General features: G+C 41.9%; 3 protein-coding genes across 5 annotated transcripts in view; 1 reads left to right on the top strand and 2 right to left on the bottom strand.

Annotated features, from left to right (window-relative positions):
• RUVBL2 (RuvB like AAA ATPase 2) overlaps nt 1-455 on the top strand; it is a 45055-nt gene extending 44600 nt beyond the window's left edge. For both annotated transcript variants that reach the window (XM_056544850.1, XM_056544849.1), the window contains exon 15: nt 276-455. In XM_056544850.1, coding sequence (XP_056400825.1) covers nt 276-301 — 26 coding nt within the window. In that variant the 3' untranslated portion in view covers nt 302-455. The remainder of the gene's footprint in view (nt 1-275) is intronic.
• A 946-nt stretch (nt 456-1401) lies between these two features.
• Nucleotides 1402-6574, bottom strand: LHB (luteinizing hormone subunit beta). The gene is made up of 3 exons (XM_056544858.1): nt 6396-6574; nt 4513-4681; nt 1402-2995 (listed from the first exon to the last, which is right to left on the bottom strand). Exons 1-3 carry the CDS (start codon nt 6446-6448, stop codon nt 2765-2767), a joined length of 453 nt encoding a protein of 150 aa, XP_056400833.1. The 5' UTR covers nt 6449-6574; the 3' UTR covers nt 1402-2764.
• Nucleotides 6575-14011: 7437 nt separating this feature from the next.
• The window catches only part of SAXO3 (stabilizer of axonemal microtubules 3), a 75045-nt gene continuing 71149 nt past the window's right edge, over nt 14012-17907 (bottom strand). For both annotated transcript variants that reach the window (XM_056544857.1, XM_056544856.1), the window contains exons 4-5: nt 16819-16946; nt 14012-14504 (exon numbers count right to left, since the gene is read on the bottom strand). In XM_056544857.1, coding sequence (XP_056400832.1) covers nt 14096-14504; nt 16819-16946 — 537 coding nt within the window. In that variant the 3' untranslated portion in view covers nt 14012-14095. The remainder of the gene's footprint in view (nt 14505-16818; nt 16947-17907) is intronic.

Here is a 17907-nt window from a genome sequence, read left to right as displayed (position 1 = left end):
CGCTGCTGTGCAGCGCCGGGTTAACTGCATGTCATTTATAAACGCCGGGATGCGCGAACGCACTGCACAACCCGGCGTTTATATATGACATTCTGCGGGAAGGGGTTAAAGTCACATTGTAATAACGTTCATTAAAGGGGACCTATGGTGAATCCTGCACTACTAGGATCTGTATGCTTCTTCAAAACACATACTTTGTTTCTTGCTTAATTTTTTTTATCATCTTTGTTCTAGATAATTACTGATGCTGACTATTATTACTTTTATTTTAACAGAAGGAGATACCATGGACACGTCGTGATAGTGAATGAAGTGGATGAACCTTGTTGTCGTCACCCCTGTCCCCCGTTTCGTTTAGGGCCGGTTCACACTACGTTTGTAGTGTACGGGTGCCGGATCCGGTTGGGAGGAGCGAAAACAGTCCACTCCCGTATCCGTCCGGATCCCCATTAATTTCAATGAGCCGACCAGAGTCAAACGCTGACTCCGGTCGGCTCATTTTTGCCCCGTGTGCGTTTTTCCCACCGGACCTAAAGCCGTGGTATACCATGGTTTTAGGTCTAGTTAGAGAACCGTATACGGGGCATAAATGAGCCGACAGGAGTCAGCGTTTGACTCTGGTCGGCTCATTGAAATGAATAGGGATCTGGCCGGATACGGGACGGTTTTTGCTCCTCCCAACCAGATCCGGCACCCGTACACTACAAACGTAGTGTGAACCCGGCCTAAGTCTGAATTTCTGTTACTTGCCTTAATTTGCATCCCCTGTCCTTTTTTATTAAAACAGAAAGAGGAGAAAAGTCTCTGGCTTTTGTGTTTGTAGACTTTTTTTAAATGAGTGTTCTGGTTTAAATGATTATTGTTTTTTAAGAAAATTTTGTTCTAGCATACAAAAATCCATTACTTTATACCAGGGCTTGACAAATCCTCGGCACAAGGTTGCCATTCGGACTAAGAATTTCATGACTTTTGTTAGGCCTTTCAAATGAGGATTATCCAAAAAAGAAAAATCTGATTTACTCAAGTCCGCCTCCATTCTTGCACCGATTCCTGGGTTACATGAGCGGCGGATGTCAGGCGACCATGACTGCTGCAGCCAATTAGCAACCTTTGCGGTATCGCTCCGTGTTCAGGAGTATAAAGCATCACTGCCAAGCCTACTGATTGACTGCGGCGGTCATGTGACACTAGAGCATTGACAAAATTCATCCATGGCAGAACGGGGGAACATCGTGGGAACTGAGGTGAAGGTAAATAAAAGATGAGGACCCTTATGACTGACACACAGGGGAGATAAGGGGACAGTAATGACTGTGACACTCATAGGGGAGATAAAGTGACGTGTGGTATCCCGACTTCTACCTTTTTTTTTTTTTTTTTTTTTTTTTTTTTCCTTAAAGTCCTGCTTTAAGGGGGTTTTACCACTACAGTGATCCCTCAAGTAACAATATTAGTTGGCTTCAGGACGTTCATTGTATGTTGAGACTATAACTCTATTGAAACCTGGTAATTGGTTCTGACACCGCCAAATGCCATCCTTAAATAGAAAACAAGTAAGGCTTAAAGCATACCTGTCATCACGAAGCAAGAAAAAAATACACTGCAGCCATACTTTGTAATAGTCTCTGATCATTTCCAGCCTTTTCTTTTTTCAGTTTTGTCTTCCCTGTGGCTGTATGCAGCTTTTATCTGCTGTTCTCCTGAACTCTGTAGGCGTTCCCAGGCAATGATGATGTTTGCCCTGTTAACGTCCTGTCCCTTAGTTGCCAGGTTGACAGCAGCCAATCAGCTGCCGTCTCCTCCCTACAACTTTCCTCTATGTTCACCTCGGAGATGCACAGAAAGCACAACTGCAGACACATCTCAACTACTCACACACTTGGCCCTACTGAAGCCCTACACCAGTGTTTCCCAACCAGGGTGCCTCCAGGTGTTGCAAAACTACAACTCCCAGCATTCCTGGACAGACAAAGGCTGTCCAGGAATGCCAGGAGTTGTAGTTTTGCAACATCTGATGGCTCCCTGTATAGGAAAAAGTCCATAGGATGGGGCCCCTGCGATCACCAGGATGGGACCCCAGCGTTCTGTGGGGAGCGCATGTGGTCTTCCAGTAGACGGCACGTGCTCCACTCATTTCTATGGGAGCACCAATGATGCCAGAGAGCTGTACTCGGGGCTTTTCGGCGCTCCCATGGGAATGAATGGAGCATGTGCCGGCTGCTCCTCACTGAGCACCAGGTCCCATCCAAGCCTTCAGACACCCCCCCCCCCCCCTTCAAGATCAGCTACTTTTCCCCTATCCTATGAATAGGTTATAAGTTATTTTTTGCTGGAGGTTTCCTTTAAAAATAAAATTAGGCCTACCTAAAAGTTGCCTACCCCTGCCTCAGATCATCAGCTAGTTTTACGATGGCCTTCAACATGAATATCAAAAGTTGTCCAGCAAAAGAAAAATCAGTGACTGTTTCTATTGACATAAAATGATGAGACTGTTGAATTGCTGTATTTATGTATTTCATTATAACGAGCATTTATAACAAGTCATTGAAACACATTACTTTTGTTACAGGTCTTACTTGCTGTTGAGAACCTATTAAGTAGTGCGCCAAATCACTGAGGCGAGTCTACAGAGACTGAGGTAGTGACGTGTAAAGCACATTGATTTATTAGGGACGGTGTACATGTTACATAGATGCTTACAATTATCAAAATAGTAGGGTTTGGGGGAATTGGCTGGTTAAATGTTTATCCCAGTTTTGGGCTATTATATGTCTATCCGGCTCTTCATACAGACATCGGGCTCACTACTGTCCACTGTACAGTCGCTGTAGTCCATCTTGCAGTGGTCGCAGTGACAACTCAGTGCCACAGGGTAGGTGAAGAAGGGGTCTGTGCCAGGTAAGCAGTCGGGTAGTCTGATGGTGTCATAGCGGATATCTTTATAAGTGCAGATGTGTTGTTTAAATGGAGAAAGAGCCGTTTTGTACAGTGGATCCTGTTAAAAAAAATAAACAAATAAAGATTCTTCTCAATATATAAAAATCCAATTAACTATTGTGACCTGTTTTTTGCACTGATCTTTATAGAATTTTACCCCAAAGACAATTAATAATGACCCTTACTACTATAGTTACAGTCTATGTTCACAGTTTTATGAGCCTTATCTTGGTTAGTATTTCTACCAAAAAAACAGAAATGAAACTGACCGAAAAAGATACATTATAGTTTTTTGTTTTGTTTTGTTTTCGATTCTACAGTTTCTCTGTGTTTTGGACCATTCAAGGTTTTGGTAAACATACTGACCTAAATGAGATTCAGAAATGAGTGGTAACACAGTCTATGGCTGGGTTCACATATATTTTTGGTAAACCTTATTATCAAAACAACAAGGTCCAAAACACTGAAAAAATTTAAATCTTTTATAACTTTATTTTTCATTATCTGTTCTACTCCTGATTTTGGCAAAAAAAAAAAATACTATGATTGCACCCAGCCGTACTGTACTTGCAAGTTTAATGTACCTGTCATTAGCAAAAACATTGTCATGTAGACAATAATGTTATATGTATATTTGTAATATACATTGGTTAAACAATGTGTATTTTTTGTCCCTGCAGCTATTGTCTGTGTGTCTCGGAGGACACCAAATACAGGAAGTGTGGATGTACACCGGGGACACGCGGGGCTCTGTGCACTGGGGACACGCGGGGCTCTGTGCACTGGGGACACGCGGGGCTCTGTGCACTGGGGACACGCGGGGCTCTGTGCACTGGGGACACGCGGGGCTCTGTGCACTGGGGACACGCGGGGCTCTGTGCACTGGGGACACGCGGGGCTCTGTGCACTGGGGCTCTATAACAAGCTCCCGGCTCACACATCCCTGCTTGTCCTGCCTTCACTTCCTGTATTTGGACTCCTCACAGAGACACACAGGCAATAGCTGCAGAGACAGCATTTTTTCACCAAAAAATATACAAATGTTTTGACCAATATGCATATAATAGTATTCTCTACATTACGTAAAGTTTTTGCTAACGACAGGTACACTTTAAAGAATTATTTTACTTAATTGTATTATTATAGAAATCTGATTATAATGTATTATTATGTCCATTCTTAGCTTAGTGACTGGTCAGTCTTGGAGGCTTCTATGCTCACCACTCTGCCCCCCATTTTACCACCAACCATTTTTCCTTTGGCTCACAATATGAGTAATCTGGAACATTCTTGCTGCTATGATAACCTTATTTAAAGGATATTCAGAAGGATTTGCCTAGAAGCAAAAGAAGGCAAAAAGACATTACACCTGGGCAACGTGTCTGCTTAGTCTTTAATTCTCAGCCAGTGTTTCCCAACCAGCCGAAGGCTGTCTAGACATGCTGGGAGTTGTAGTTTTGTAACAGCTGCAGACACCCTGGTTTGGAAACACTGTGCTAGCTTTTTCAGATCCTATAGGCAGAGCAGGGGCTGTATATCTTTATAAAACCAACAAAAAAAAAGTAAAAATCTCACCATTGTGTGACAGTAACCACTGCAGATTGTGGTTGTAAAGGTGACGCACACTGGACAGTGGTCCTTCTCGGCAGATATAGTGGCATTGGTAAGATGGCATGGCCAACGTCCTTGCACAGCAGACAAGTATCCAACCAGAACCAAGGATATCAGTTGTGATGTAAACATTCTGTGGTAAAATAAAACAATGATCAATGGATTACTGGCCCTAGCAGTGTTTTTGGTTTTTAGCAATGTACATATGTTTTGCGCTCACAAAGACTTGTTTAGCTGTAAATGACACCTAGGGATGACCACAATGCTGGATAGCTGTTGGGCAAATAAAACGAAAAGTACCTTTGCAGGACATGGTGGTAAATCCAAAGTTTATAAAATCACCTATTTTTCTATGTAAGGGCTCATTCACACTGGAGCAGGCATCGGCACAACAAGCCGGTCCTAGGACCGCTCGGAAGTGTGCTGTCTCAATAGACTGCAATGCATTTCCAAGCAGATTCCGTCGAATATTAAATAGTACAAGTGAATATAAAAAAAAAACTGTAACATATCTTATTTGACAAAAATGCTTCTTTCTCCTGTTATCAAGCTTCTTTCCTGGAAAACCTTTTTCTTTTTAAATCAACTGGTGCCAGAAAGCTCAACATATTTGTAAATTACCGTACTTCTATTAAAAAATCTTAATCCTTCCAGTACTTATTAGCTGCTGAATACTACAGAGGAAATACTTTTCTTTTTGGAACACAGAGCACAGTGCTCTCTGCTGACATCTCTGTCCATTTTAAGAACTGTCCAGAGTAGGAGAAAATCCCCATAGCAAACCTATGCTGCTATGGACAGAGATGTCAGCAGAGAGCACTGTGTTCCAAAAAGAAGAAAATTTGCTTCTTGCTGTTAAAACGTAGCTTTTACTGTCTCCTATTAAAAACATGAACAAACAAAAAAAACACCAAGTGTATTAAAAACAGCATGCCGACGTGTTTCGAGCTTCAGACAAACTCTTAATCTTGGCCAGGTAACATAATGTTACCTTGCCATGATTAAGAGTTTGTCTGAAAGTCGAAATGCGTCGGTGTGCTGTTTTTTTTATGCACATGGTGTTTTTTATTTTTTTGTTCATGTTTTTAATATGAGACAGTCAGGCTAGGTTCACACTGCGGAATCTCCGGGCTGAAATTTTCCGCCCGGAGATTCCGAGTGCAGCCAGCGCCGATTGAATCAGTTGGCGCTAGGACCGTGCGCACACTGTAGTCTCCAATAGACTGTAATGTGTTTCGCGAGTATTTCCACCTGAAGAATGAGCAAGCCATTCTTCAGGCGAAAATTTCCAAGCGGATTTTACGTTCACAAATTCTGAAGTGTGAACGGAAACCCATTCACTATACAATACATTTTAACAAGCGGAATTTCTGGTTGCAATTTCAAAGCGGAATTGCAGGTGGAAATTCCGTAGTGTGAACCTAGCCTAAGAGCTATTTAACAGCAAATTTAAAAGCTATTTAACAGCAATTCTTGTTGGCTGGACCCCTTCTCACTCTGGTTTCTTCCAGCTATAGCCTACAACAGAAACATCACTCAAAAGACAACTGCAATATAATGGGGACCCTCTGAAAACTCAAAAAAAGTATATCATCTTCATGGAGGTACAGAAAATGAAGCTTGGCCAAGTTCTTGAGCTGGTAGCCCAGGGGTAGATGTGAGGGGTGTCAGGGGTATGCCTGGTCATGGCAGTAAGCAGGTCTTTGCCCATTGGGAGAGACCATACATATTCAAATAAGCCATTCCACAAAATATGAGGCACCTCCAATACTTTTTCAAACAGAGGACAATGAAATAGTACCTATAGGAGAAGTAATATTGTACTAAGTAATATTGAGGCTACTTACCTGGCAGAAGGCACCTGAAGACTGACTGGTTCCTTAATGTAACGTTCCCTCATTTAAACGTTCATGTATGAACCAGCCCCATCTGCCATGGCCACCTCTTGTGGGGGTGTGAAGGCTAAATGGATCTTCTCTCTCATTTTTCTCTGAAGCAGATTAGTGAATTGTTACCAAGAGATGTTCTAGACGCCTTCCATATCCTGAAATGAATGAGTGCGCTAATCCATAAAGGAACCGGCTGTCCTTATCTGTTATCTGCTAGATAAGGCAAAATAATTCCTAGCAGTTGACACATTATATTTAGACTGATTTTCCTTTTTTATTATTTTTAGATTTTATAGAAACTCAATATCATTGTTTCTTTCAGTACAGGTAAAGCGCTACATGGTATTTTTATCATTAAGAAAAGAACCTGCTGAGTACTGTATATGGTGCTGAACTGAGAATATAAGTGATAATAACTAAAAAATAATCTGTCAGTAGGTTAAAGGGGTACTCCAGAGTAATTTTAATTATTTTTAATTAACTGGTGCCAGAAAATATAAAGTGACCCCCCCCCCGACCTACGATGGCCCCGACATATGATCATTTCAACATACAATGGCCTCTCAGGCCATCACATGTTGAAGGCAGCATCAACATACGATGCTTTTGTATGTCGGGGCCATCGCATAAACGGCTATCCGGCAGCGCAGACTGCTTCAGCTGCCACCGGATAGCCATTTACGGTGCCCCGTGTGGTCGGTCCGCTGACGATCACTTACCTGTCCTCGGGTCTCCGGCGCGTCCTCTTCGGCATCCCCTCCATTGTCGGCGCTTTCCATCGTCGTCATCACGTCGCTGCGCACGCCGTCCCGTCATCCAATAGGAGTGGAGTGCATAGCAACGTGATGGCAGTGACGTCAGAGCGCGGATGCCGGGGAAGCAGAGGCCTTGCCGGAGCGTCGGGGACACCCCGGGGACGCGCGACAGCGACGGAAGGCGACATCCAGGGCAATGGTGACGAGCGGTGACGGTCCGGAGCGGCGGGAACAGGTGAGTATAACCTCCAATATCAGTGGTCTTCAACCTGCGGACCTCCAGATGTTGCAAAACTACAACTCCCAGCATGCCCGGACAGCCGTTGGCTGTCCGGGCATGCTGGGTGTTGTAGTTTTGCAGCATCTGGAGGTCCGCAAGTTGTAGACCATTGTCCTATACTTTACATTGCACGGATCCCTCAACATACGATGGTTTCAACAAACGATGGTCCATTTGGAACAGATTACCATCATATGTTGAGGGACCACTGTACAGATTGGTCATTTACTTCTAGAGAAAAATCTTATTCCTTCCAGTACTTATCAGCTGCTGTACGCTTCAGAGGAAGTTGGATAGTTCTGTCCAGTCTAACCACAGTGCTCTCTGCTGCCACCTCTGTTTGTGTCAGGAACTGTCCAGAGTAGGAGCAAATCCCCATAGCGAATCTCTCGAGCTCTGGACAGGTCCTAAATTTACAAATATAAATTACTGTGTGTCAACAGTCGTGGAAATCCCACTGTACCCAATGGGAGGCGTGAATTCCATCTAATATTAATTACTCAGTGTGAGCTAACCCTTAGGCCGCGGTCACACATCAGAATTTCCGTGCCGAATTCCGCATTGGAATTTGGTACGGAGATTCCGCTGCAGCAGAGTCCCGTTGAATGCCAGTCCCCCGAAGCGCCTGCAGCATCAACAGATGTGGCGCCTTTTGTAACACAGAGAGAGCTTAAATATAAATAGTAGTCAAATAATAAACCAAGTTGCTGCGCACAATAAGACACCTGACTAGACTGAATTATCAAAAAATAACAAAGGCCTCCTTATTACTTAACCAATAATACATATTCAGGGATAACTCCTCTTCAACAGATTACAGGACATATGGATAACAATAACAGCAGGAAGTAAATAAACAATTCATATTCTTTAAAGAGTACCTGTCATGATCTTGTTGAATTTTATAATCCTCTATGTTCACTTCCCCCATCATGATAAACCACCCCCCTGCCTTTATTTTTATTCTTTTTTAGTTTTCTACCTTCATATTGCTCTGTATTTCCTGCTCAGATTTACAGACTGGGAAGGGGCGTTACCCAGCAGGCGTGACATCATCTGAAGCAATACAGGGGAGAACTTCCTCCCTCACTCTGCTACACACAGCCCAGAGCAGTTCAGTGTGAGATGAGCTATGATTGGCTAAGGCTGTACATACACCCTCAGCATTTCCTGATTTTGAACATCTGCCAGGCCAGCAGTAGTCCAAAGTGTGTGCAAGACATGGGGGGAAATATGCTCTAGACTAGTAGGGAGACACCTAGTGGCAGCTTTTTTAAACACAAATAAAACATAGAAAACTTTTTTTTTTGTACATTACAAATATTTTTTATTTACCATAAAGAGTGCACTACCAAAAATTAGTTATAATGACAGTGCCCATTTAAGAGGAAACACATGATGCAATTCTCAACATGCCCTCAAGCCACCTCTTTTATGTCAGGACCAAAATAAGGGAGTTGTCCGCAGCCATGTTAAAGGAAAACGATCACCCACTCACCCACACTAAACCCAGTAAACTGATTACAGTGCAGGTAAACGGGAGACTCATACGTACCTGCAGTCCAATGCCCAGTTCCTTTTGAAGATCCTCTTCTGTCTTCGGTGAATTGCGCGCAGGAGGCGGGCCCGCCGGCTGGATTTTAATATTCATGGGCACTGGTCACGTGAGCGCATGTGCCTACTACTTTGAAAGAAAAGACGTTGTGTGTGCTTCTGACTGCAGTGAAAGCAATTAGCTGGCAGCCATAACACAGAGCTGCACTGACTTCTGGGAGTTGTAGTCTGGGCTGCAAGCAAGGAAAAAGAATATATAGGAGACAACAGGGGCAACAGGAGCTACCAAAACCACATGGATAACTACAGGGGACACAAAACAGGTATTGTGTGGCTTTGGGGCATTTTACTTTTCTTAACTTCCCCGGAGCACCTCTTTAAAGCTACTACTGCCCCCTGGATCATTGCAGTACCCCCCAGGGGGTAGTTTCGCCCACTTTGGGAAACACTGGTGTACAGTCTGATCTGTTTTTTGCACTAGAAATGTATTACAGGTGAAAGTAATTCAGTTGTCTCTGGTGCATGTTTTTCTTCATAAGACAAACCAAGGCCTGACTAGACCTATTGTGGTGATGGGAGGACCACCATTCTGCTATACAGAATAAGCACCATATACTCTGCTGCATAGGGAAATGACTATTACATAAGCAGGTATTATTTTTCCAGCATAGCCTTGGTCCTATCTGTATCTTTGAGCACTAAGAGTTCTAGGAAGCACAGTGACTGTACATGTGGGAGGTTGTAACCAGAGACACCCTTTAAGCTGATAAATGTGTCATATTAAAACCTTCGATTTTCACCTTTAGCTAAAACAGTTGAATGGAAATGTATTTGGTAATTGGTTTTCTTATGATATCTTATCCTATCCTAATACCTTAAGCATTTTTTGGAGGCTTTTTCATCTTCATTTTCTGAAAGCTATAACGTTCTGTAGCACCATTTGGGGGTGAGTATATTTTTAATTTTTATTGATTTTTTTTATATTGAAACAGGAAAGTTACTATTTCTAGCGCCCTAATCCTATAGACACTAAGTACAAATATCAGAGTGCTTCATATGCAGGAAGCCCAGCTGAGCCAGGAACTAAACAATAAAAGCCTGCGCAATACAACTTAAAAGGAGTTTTACCAAGAGGGAATTTTTTATTAATTTTGCTCCCCTGTCAGCACTGTTCCCATGGAACGGTGTCCCACAGCGCAACACTTCTGGGTTCGCCATGTGGAATTGCCCAATGTGCTGTATTCTATTTTTTTTTCTATTAGAACCATTTTAGCATAGATCGGATTTTGGATCCCTTTTTATAACTTTTTTTTTCCCCCCCGCCATTCTCAATGTAGGATTGATAATGCTATATTTTAATAGTTTGGACAATTCCACACGTGACGATACTAAATGTGTTTATTTTTTATTATTCAATTGCGCATACAGATCAATGTAATATAAATTTGATTAAACACAATACTTGCAATGCATAATCATGCGAGTGACTGCAATTTTTCTAGGTTTGGTCCTTTTAAAAAATAAAATGTTCTTAACCCTATAACTTTTCTGTATAACGAGTTGTGTAGAGACTTTTATATTTTGTAGTCGTGTTTTTTTTTTAAGTGCCATAATGGGGTACGTGGAGCTTTTTAAACACTTTTCATTTTCTAAGATGCAAGGTGACCAAAAAATCTGCAATTCTACTTTTGGTATTTTTATTTTATATTCTAGTGTTCTTGTGCATGGTAAAAAATTATAATCTAATTTCTGTACATGGCAATGCCAAATATGTACACTTTTTCTTTGTTCAGATTCTTTCTTTAAAAAGTTGGGAAAGATGGGATTTACATTTTTATTGTGGGAGTGTTCATTTTATAAAACTTTTTTTGCATATTTTTTTTTGTCTATAAACAATGGTTTGATCACTTATACAGTATACTGCAATTCTATTTTTTGTAGTGTACTATCAGAACTGTGATCTCCTAGTGCAGCCTGTAGGCATGTTGTTATAGTAGATTTGACCTGACAGCCATGGAGGCTTTTAGAAGGCACCCTGCTGCCATGATAACCAACCAGCACTCATGGGTGGGTTGCGATCAGAGATATCCTTCAATTGTCTTTACCCCTTTAAAGGGTACCTCTCATCAAAAAAACTTTTGATATATTATAGATTAATGTATGCAGAATAACTTTACAATTGCATGTTATTAAAAAAATATGCTTCTTTCTATTTAATTTTCCACTTTGAAGAAATGACCACTAGGGGTCTCCCTACCTGTCCTGACAGCAAGCATTGCAGACTCATGCTGGAGTCCTAAACACTACGAGCTGCCAGTCTGCTTTGTTCACAAAGGAGAACACTCAGAGCTGCCAGCCTGCTTTGTTCACAGCCTGTTTGGCTGTGAACAAATTAAAGACTTCTAATATGGGATGGGGCCATAGATAAAGATCTTGGGTCATCTTTAGGAGCTACCATTTCTATATAACATGTTGTGCACTTTTGACAGCTTTTCCAGGTGACCAGCGAACATGCACCAAAGACAGACCCCCCCCCCCCCCCCTTACCCTATAACTATATAACTACGCCACTGGATTTTGTTTGGTGATGTCTATAACCCCTATATCAGGGGATTGGTATACTGTACATGGATGTTGTAGACTGGGAGCCTCTGCATGGACTTATTTTACTCTACAGTATCCAGAAAGGTTATCAGAATTTGGGTTATTTAGTTTAAAAAAAAAAAAAAAAAGGCTAAGGGGCGACCTAATAACCATGTATAAATATATCAGGGGGCAGTACAGACGGGGGTTCTTTTCTGGAAGAGCAGTGAGAATATGGAACTCTCTGCCAGAGGAGGTGGTCATTGTAAACCCAATAAAATAGTTCAAAAGGGACCTTGATGCATTTCTGGAGGTTCATAACATTATATGTTATGGAAACTAGATATATAGGGGCAGAACGTTAATCCAGGCATTTATTCTGATGTCATATTTGGAGTCGGGAAGGAATTTTCCCCCCTGGTATGGGGCAATTGGGACCAGCCTCATAAGGGTTTTTTTATTTTATTTATTTTTTTGCCTATAGGTTGAACTTGATGGACTTTTGTCTTTTTTTCAACCTTATGAACTATGTTACTATGTTATGTATGGGGGCATATAGCTTTCTTCCTATAACACGTCTGGATGTCCAGTAAGTGCAGTATATGGAGATGCTGGATTTTTATAGCCCCAGTAATGTAGGAGTTTAGCAATAGCTATACCTTTAGTATCAGAATGTATATTGTAGCAGTACGTCAATATATATGGGCTATGCAAACCAACTATACCCAGATATATCAATCTGAGACAAAAACTTGCCCATAACAACCAATCACAGCTCTGCTTTCATTTTATCAGAGCTTATTAAGATATGAAAGCTGAGCTGTGATTGGTTGGCTTGGCCAAAATTAGACCAGTTTTTGTCCCGGACAGTTAAAACTGAGCCTAGGTGCTGTTTTGTAACCATCAGTCTTCTTGTACAAAATGTCACCATATTAAAGTTAGCGTGCCGCCTATAACGGTCAAACTTGGTATCCTCTGTGTGAATTGAAAGCACCAAGGTTTCTGTACTAGTTCTTTATAGTACTTGTGTGCTTTATATGTGCTCAGGTTTGTGTTTTCATATAAAAACTTGGACCACAATATTACAAATATAATTAGCAGGGTGCTGTATCCTTATGTATGACCCACCATAAAGTATAGGGTTGTTATACCTCTAGACTTATTATCCCCTTTTCAAAGGATAGGGGATAAGATGTATGATTGCGGACGCCGACCACAGCCGTCATGCCTCCTCCATTCATGTCTATGGGAGGGGGCGTGACGCCTGTGTACGACTGCTCCACAGCTGTCAATCCCCCTTCCATGGACATGAATGGAGGGGGTGTGATGGGCGTGGTGACGTCAAGAAAGCCCCAAGCCGGCATTCTGAACATAATAGTCCGGCCTCAGGAACCCCCCTCCCGCACGATTGGACACCTTATCCCCTATCCTATAGGGAGAAGTAAAGGCACTCCATAGTGGACTATCACTGATACAATGGTGAGCGCGGGGTGGGGAGGGGTGAGCAGCCGCTTACCGGTTGTGTATACCGGCATACAGAACATTAGGTCAAGTGTATAATTGCACGATGTCCAATCTGCAGCCTTCCTGATACGTCGAGTAGATCTGAGTGGAAGCTTCAAAACGTCACAGGATTAAACTTGGCGCTGACCGGGATAAGAGAGCAGGAGTCGCAGTACTTCGAGTAGGTAACTTTATTCTGACCAAGATGCAACATGTTTCATGCGTAGCGAAACGTTGCATCTTGGTCAGAATAAAGTTACCTGCTCGAAGTACTGCGACTCCTGCTCTCTTATCCCGGTCAGCGCCAAGCTTAAGCCTGAGACATTTTGAAGCTTCCACTCAGACCTATCCTATAGGGGACAAGATGTCGAGGGGCGAAGAATTAATTAAAGGGGTACTCTGGTGGAAACATTTTTTTTTATAAATCAACTGATGCCAGAAAGTTAAACAGATTTGTAAATGACTTCTATTAAAAAATATTTGTCCTTCCAGTACTTATTAGCAGCTGTATGTTACAGAGGAAATTATTTTCTTTTTTAATTTCTTTTTTTTTGTCTTGTCCACATTCTCTCTATTGACACCTGATGCCCGTATCGGAACTGTCCAGAGCAGGAGAAAATCCCCATAGCAAACCTATGCTGTGCTGGACAGTTCCTGACACGGACAGAGGTGTCAGCAGAGAGCACTGTGGACAAGACAAAATAGAAATTTAAAAAGAAAAGAATTTCCTCTGAAGCATACAGCTGCTAATAAATACTGGAAGGATTAATATTTAAATAGAAGTAATTTACAAATCTGTTTAACTTTCTGGCACCAGTTCATTAAAAAAAAAAAAAAGTTTACCATCGGAGTACCCTTTTAATTATTATTTAAAACATAATAAAAACACAATAGTAATTTTAAAGCTGAGTTTATTTGAAGGTTAAGAGTTTGTTGCCTATAAATTATGTCATCACAGATCATTTAATGTCTCCTGGCTGTTTTCACACCACAACTGGTTCCTCGCTACCATAAGTCTCATACTCAGTTTCATACATCTTAGGAACAGACATGATCTCTGGCAATGGTCCCTGTCTTGGTTTGGTCCAGGGGCATTCTAGGGGGATGTAAACATCTTGGGACCTCTTAGCATCCAGTGACCACTGATAACTTTCCTGTACTAAGGTTTTAAGGCCTGTGTGTGGAACAGATTTTGCACGTGGTGGTATCCGTGGCAGTTTAGTGGCAATGGGAAACTGAAGGGTGTCCCGCATTGGAGGTGGTCGTCGAAGTGTTGGTTGACTCTCCTTTGGTAGAGGGTTTTCTTTCAAGCCATGTCCCCAGGCCTTAGGGTAATCCTCAGCCTGCCAATATGTCAAAATATCTTTTTTGGGATATCCTAAAAGTTCTTTCCTGTATTGGAAGAATAACAAAAAGAAGACTATATAACATACCAATCTAAATTCTGAAATATTCTGTATAAGTACAATCCTGACCAAATTCACCACAGTAAAGAAATTTTTTGAAGAAGAGTTAGTGAAAGAGAATCCTATCTATATACATTTTAATATGAGCAAACATAGAAAAGAGCTATAAAGTCAGAATTAATTAAAGGGTAAATTATAAAATTGTATTTAAATAAAACTATTACACCTAGATATAACTTACTAATATAGTGTTATCAAAAATTGTTTTCGTTTGTCTTTTCCATCTCTCGAAAGATAACGCATCATCCTCTACTGTCTCGGGAGGTGTGGCTCAAAGCTAAAGCCCCACCCCATGAGTGATGTCACCACTTCTGACATGCTCCTACAGCTTAAATCACGATCTCTCCATCATATACACATATACAAATATACAGTATGTCTTTATTGGGACATTTAGGGAACAATGTATGAAACGTACAGAATACTGGCTTGTGCTAAATCTAGGCACAGGTAGAGGAGCAGACAGGAAATTAATACAGCAGGTGTTGCAGACTGTTCTTCTCTGTAGAGCAATGTTCTGTAGCAGCTCTGTGTGGGGAACTGGCAGAAGTGCTGTGGTAGGGGAGTAGGTAGGGTGGGAGGGCTGTGATGAAGAGTTGTGAGAATGCAATGCATTCTGGTAATTGTAGTGACTGTACAACCAGGAAGTAGTGTTTCTGACTCGGTAGGAGTGATGACTACAAACCCACAAAACAAATGCTGATTTCAGGACTGGAGCAGAAATATAAGCAATACTATATGCTTCAGCAGAATTCTTATTTATATCAGATTAATCCTTTAATATATCAATAGTAACCATGTAAATGGGACTGAGCCTGTAAGGGTTGGGGGGGGGGGGGGGGGGGGTTAATGTTATTCCACCACTTCTGCAGAAGACTTATGGTAGGTCCCCAGGAGAGAAATAATATTAGATATTTTATTGCTCTATTTCATTTTGTATACCATGTCAGTGCTGTGTGTGTCATGTATATATTGTGTAATGTATTTACATTATGTTTATATTATAGTGTTTAGGATATGTACACACTAAAAAAAAATCCACTCAAAATTTGTGCCATTCAAAATGGCTTACTATGTGCAGAATTTTACAGCAGAAATAGGCGCTGAAATTCAAAGTCCCATTGGTTATTGGTCTTTTCCGCATGGATTCTGCTGAAAGAATAATCATGTCTTCATCATGTTCTTCAGGCGGAAGCCAGATTCTGATGCGGAAATTTTTCAGTCTGAACAGTGCAGCTGCCATCCCATTGAAGTTAATGGGTGTCTGTGGCAAGCAGGAACGCTGTGTGCGCACTGCGGGGGTCGGTCACGCCCCCCTCTTGATGTCACCTCACGCTCCCTCAATGCAAGTCTGTGGGAAGGGGCGTGGCTGCTGCCACACCCCCTCCCATAGACTTGCATTGAGGGGGCGTGATGTCACTAGGGGGTGTGGCCAACCCCCACAGTGCGCACACAGCATTCAGAACTGGCCAGCGTTCGGAACATTTAGTTTTGAACACTGTGTGCACGCTGTGGGGGTTGGCCACGCCCCCTAGTGATGTCACGCCCCCTCAATGCAAGTCTATGGGAGGGGGCCTGGTGGCAGCCACGCCCCCTCCCATAAACTTGCATTGAGGGGGCGTGATGTCACGAGGGGGCGTGACTGACCCCCCGCAGCGCGCACACAGCGTTCGGAACTAAATGTACCAGTGGAGTACCCCTTTAAGTGGAAACGAGTTAGAGAATAAGACTCTCCTATTTCTTGCAGCAAAGTGCAGTATGTGGGGCTGTAGGGGGGTAGTATACCAAAGGACCCACAGCAGCATTGAAGGATGAGTGAAAGCCGACAGCTACTCTGGGTGCCACCCAACTCACAGTGGACTAGTGGAGTGTCACATGGTCCCCAGCCCTGGTCTTAAAAAAAGAAAAGGAAAAAAAACACTTGAGAATCATAGTCTATTATAGACTGCTACAACATCAAGCTTACTGTGCCACAATGTGTGGTTATAACTATCAAGCTTCCTGTGCCTCCTTCTGTTCTTCACCATTCTCCACCATTCTTGTAGGGAAACCTTGTAAGCGCCCTTTATAATTAGTGATGAGCGGCAGGGGCCATATTCGAATTTGCGATATTTTGAATATATTGATGATTATTCGTCCTATTTTCACGAAATTCTCATTCCCTATGTTCTTTCACTTTTTTATGTGAAAATTTGCATACAATTTGCATGTGAAAAGAGAAACATAGTTGTTTTACTTACCCTGTAAATGCACGGAAATCCCGAGCTGTGGTGGATGCATATATGTCATTTAAGCTCAAGACCCCTTTATCTCTTATGTAAAAAGGTTCTCCAGATACAGAATTGTTTTGGGTTGTTGCCACTATTGCCTAAATAGCAACATATCATGATTAGAAATACTTTGTTGCAATATAGTCAGAAATGTCATTTTTCTAACATTAGAAATTAAATGAAATAAAAAAAATCTTTCTAATGTACTTTGTTTAAAAAAATATTAAGTTTTCAATGTTTTATGTGTGTTTAAAGGGTTCCTCTCATCAAAAAAACTTTTGATATATTATAGATTAATGTATGCAGAATAACTTTACAATTGCATGTTATTAAAAAATATGCTTCTTTCTATTTAATTTTCCACTTTGAAGAAATGACCACTAGGGGTCTCCCTACCAGTCCTGGCAGCAAGCATTTCAGACTCATGCTGGAGTCCTAAACACTACGAGCTGCCAGTCTGCTTTGTTCACAAAGGAGAACACTCAGAGCTGCCAGCCTGCTTTGTTCACAGCCTGTTTGGCTGTGAACAAAGCAGGCTGGCAGCTCTGAGTGTTTAGGACTCCAGCATGAGTCAGAAATGCTTGCTGACAGGACTGATCGGGAAAAATACAATAGAAAGAAGCATATTTTTCATTAACATGCTATTGGAAAGTTATTCAACATTCATTAATCTAAAATATTTCAAAAGTTTATTTGATGAGAGGTTCCCTTTAAAAAAGCTGCCACTAGGTGTCTCCCTACTTGTCCAGAGCACATTTCCCCCATCTCTTGCACAGACTTTGGACTCCTGCTGGCCTGACAGAAGTCCAAAATCAGGAAATGCAATCTGGAGTGCTGAGGGGGGGGAGCAGGGGTGGGGGGGGGGGGGGGGTTATCATGATGGGGGCAGTGGACTGGGAGGATTGTAAAATTTTACAAGATCATGCCAGGTACTCTTTAACACGAGCTGATAAAGATAGGACACAGGAAGATTTTATAAGTGAGGAAATTGATGATCGGTGTCAAAATATTATTGCAATTTCTTTTTTCTCAATTCTAAACTGGTTGGTCTGATACATA

The sequence above is a fragment of the Hyla sarda genome, chromosome 10 (assembly GCF_029499605.1).
Source record: "Hyla sarda isolate aHylSar1 chromosome 10, aHylSar1.hap1, whole genome shotgun sequence".
Lineage (NCBI taxonomy): Eukaryota > Metazoa > Chordata > Amphibia > Anura > Hylidae > Hyla > Hyla sarda.
The sequence above is the reverse complement of the archived record's forward strand: the minus strand, read 5'-3'. Positions and strand labels throughout refer to the sequence as shown.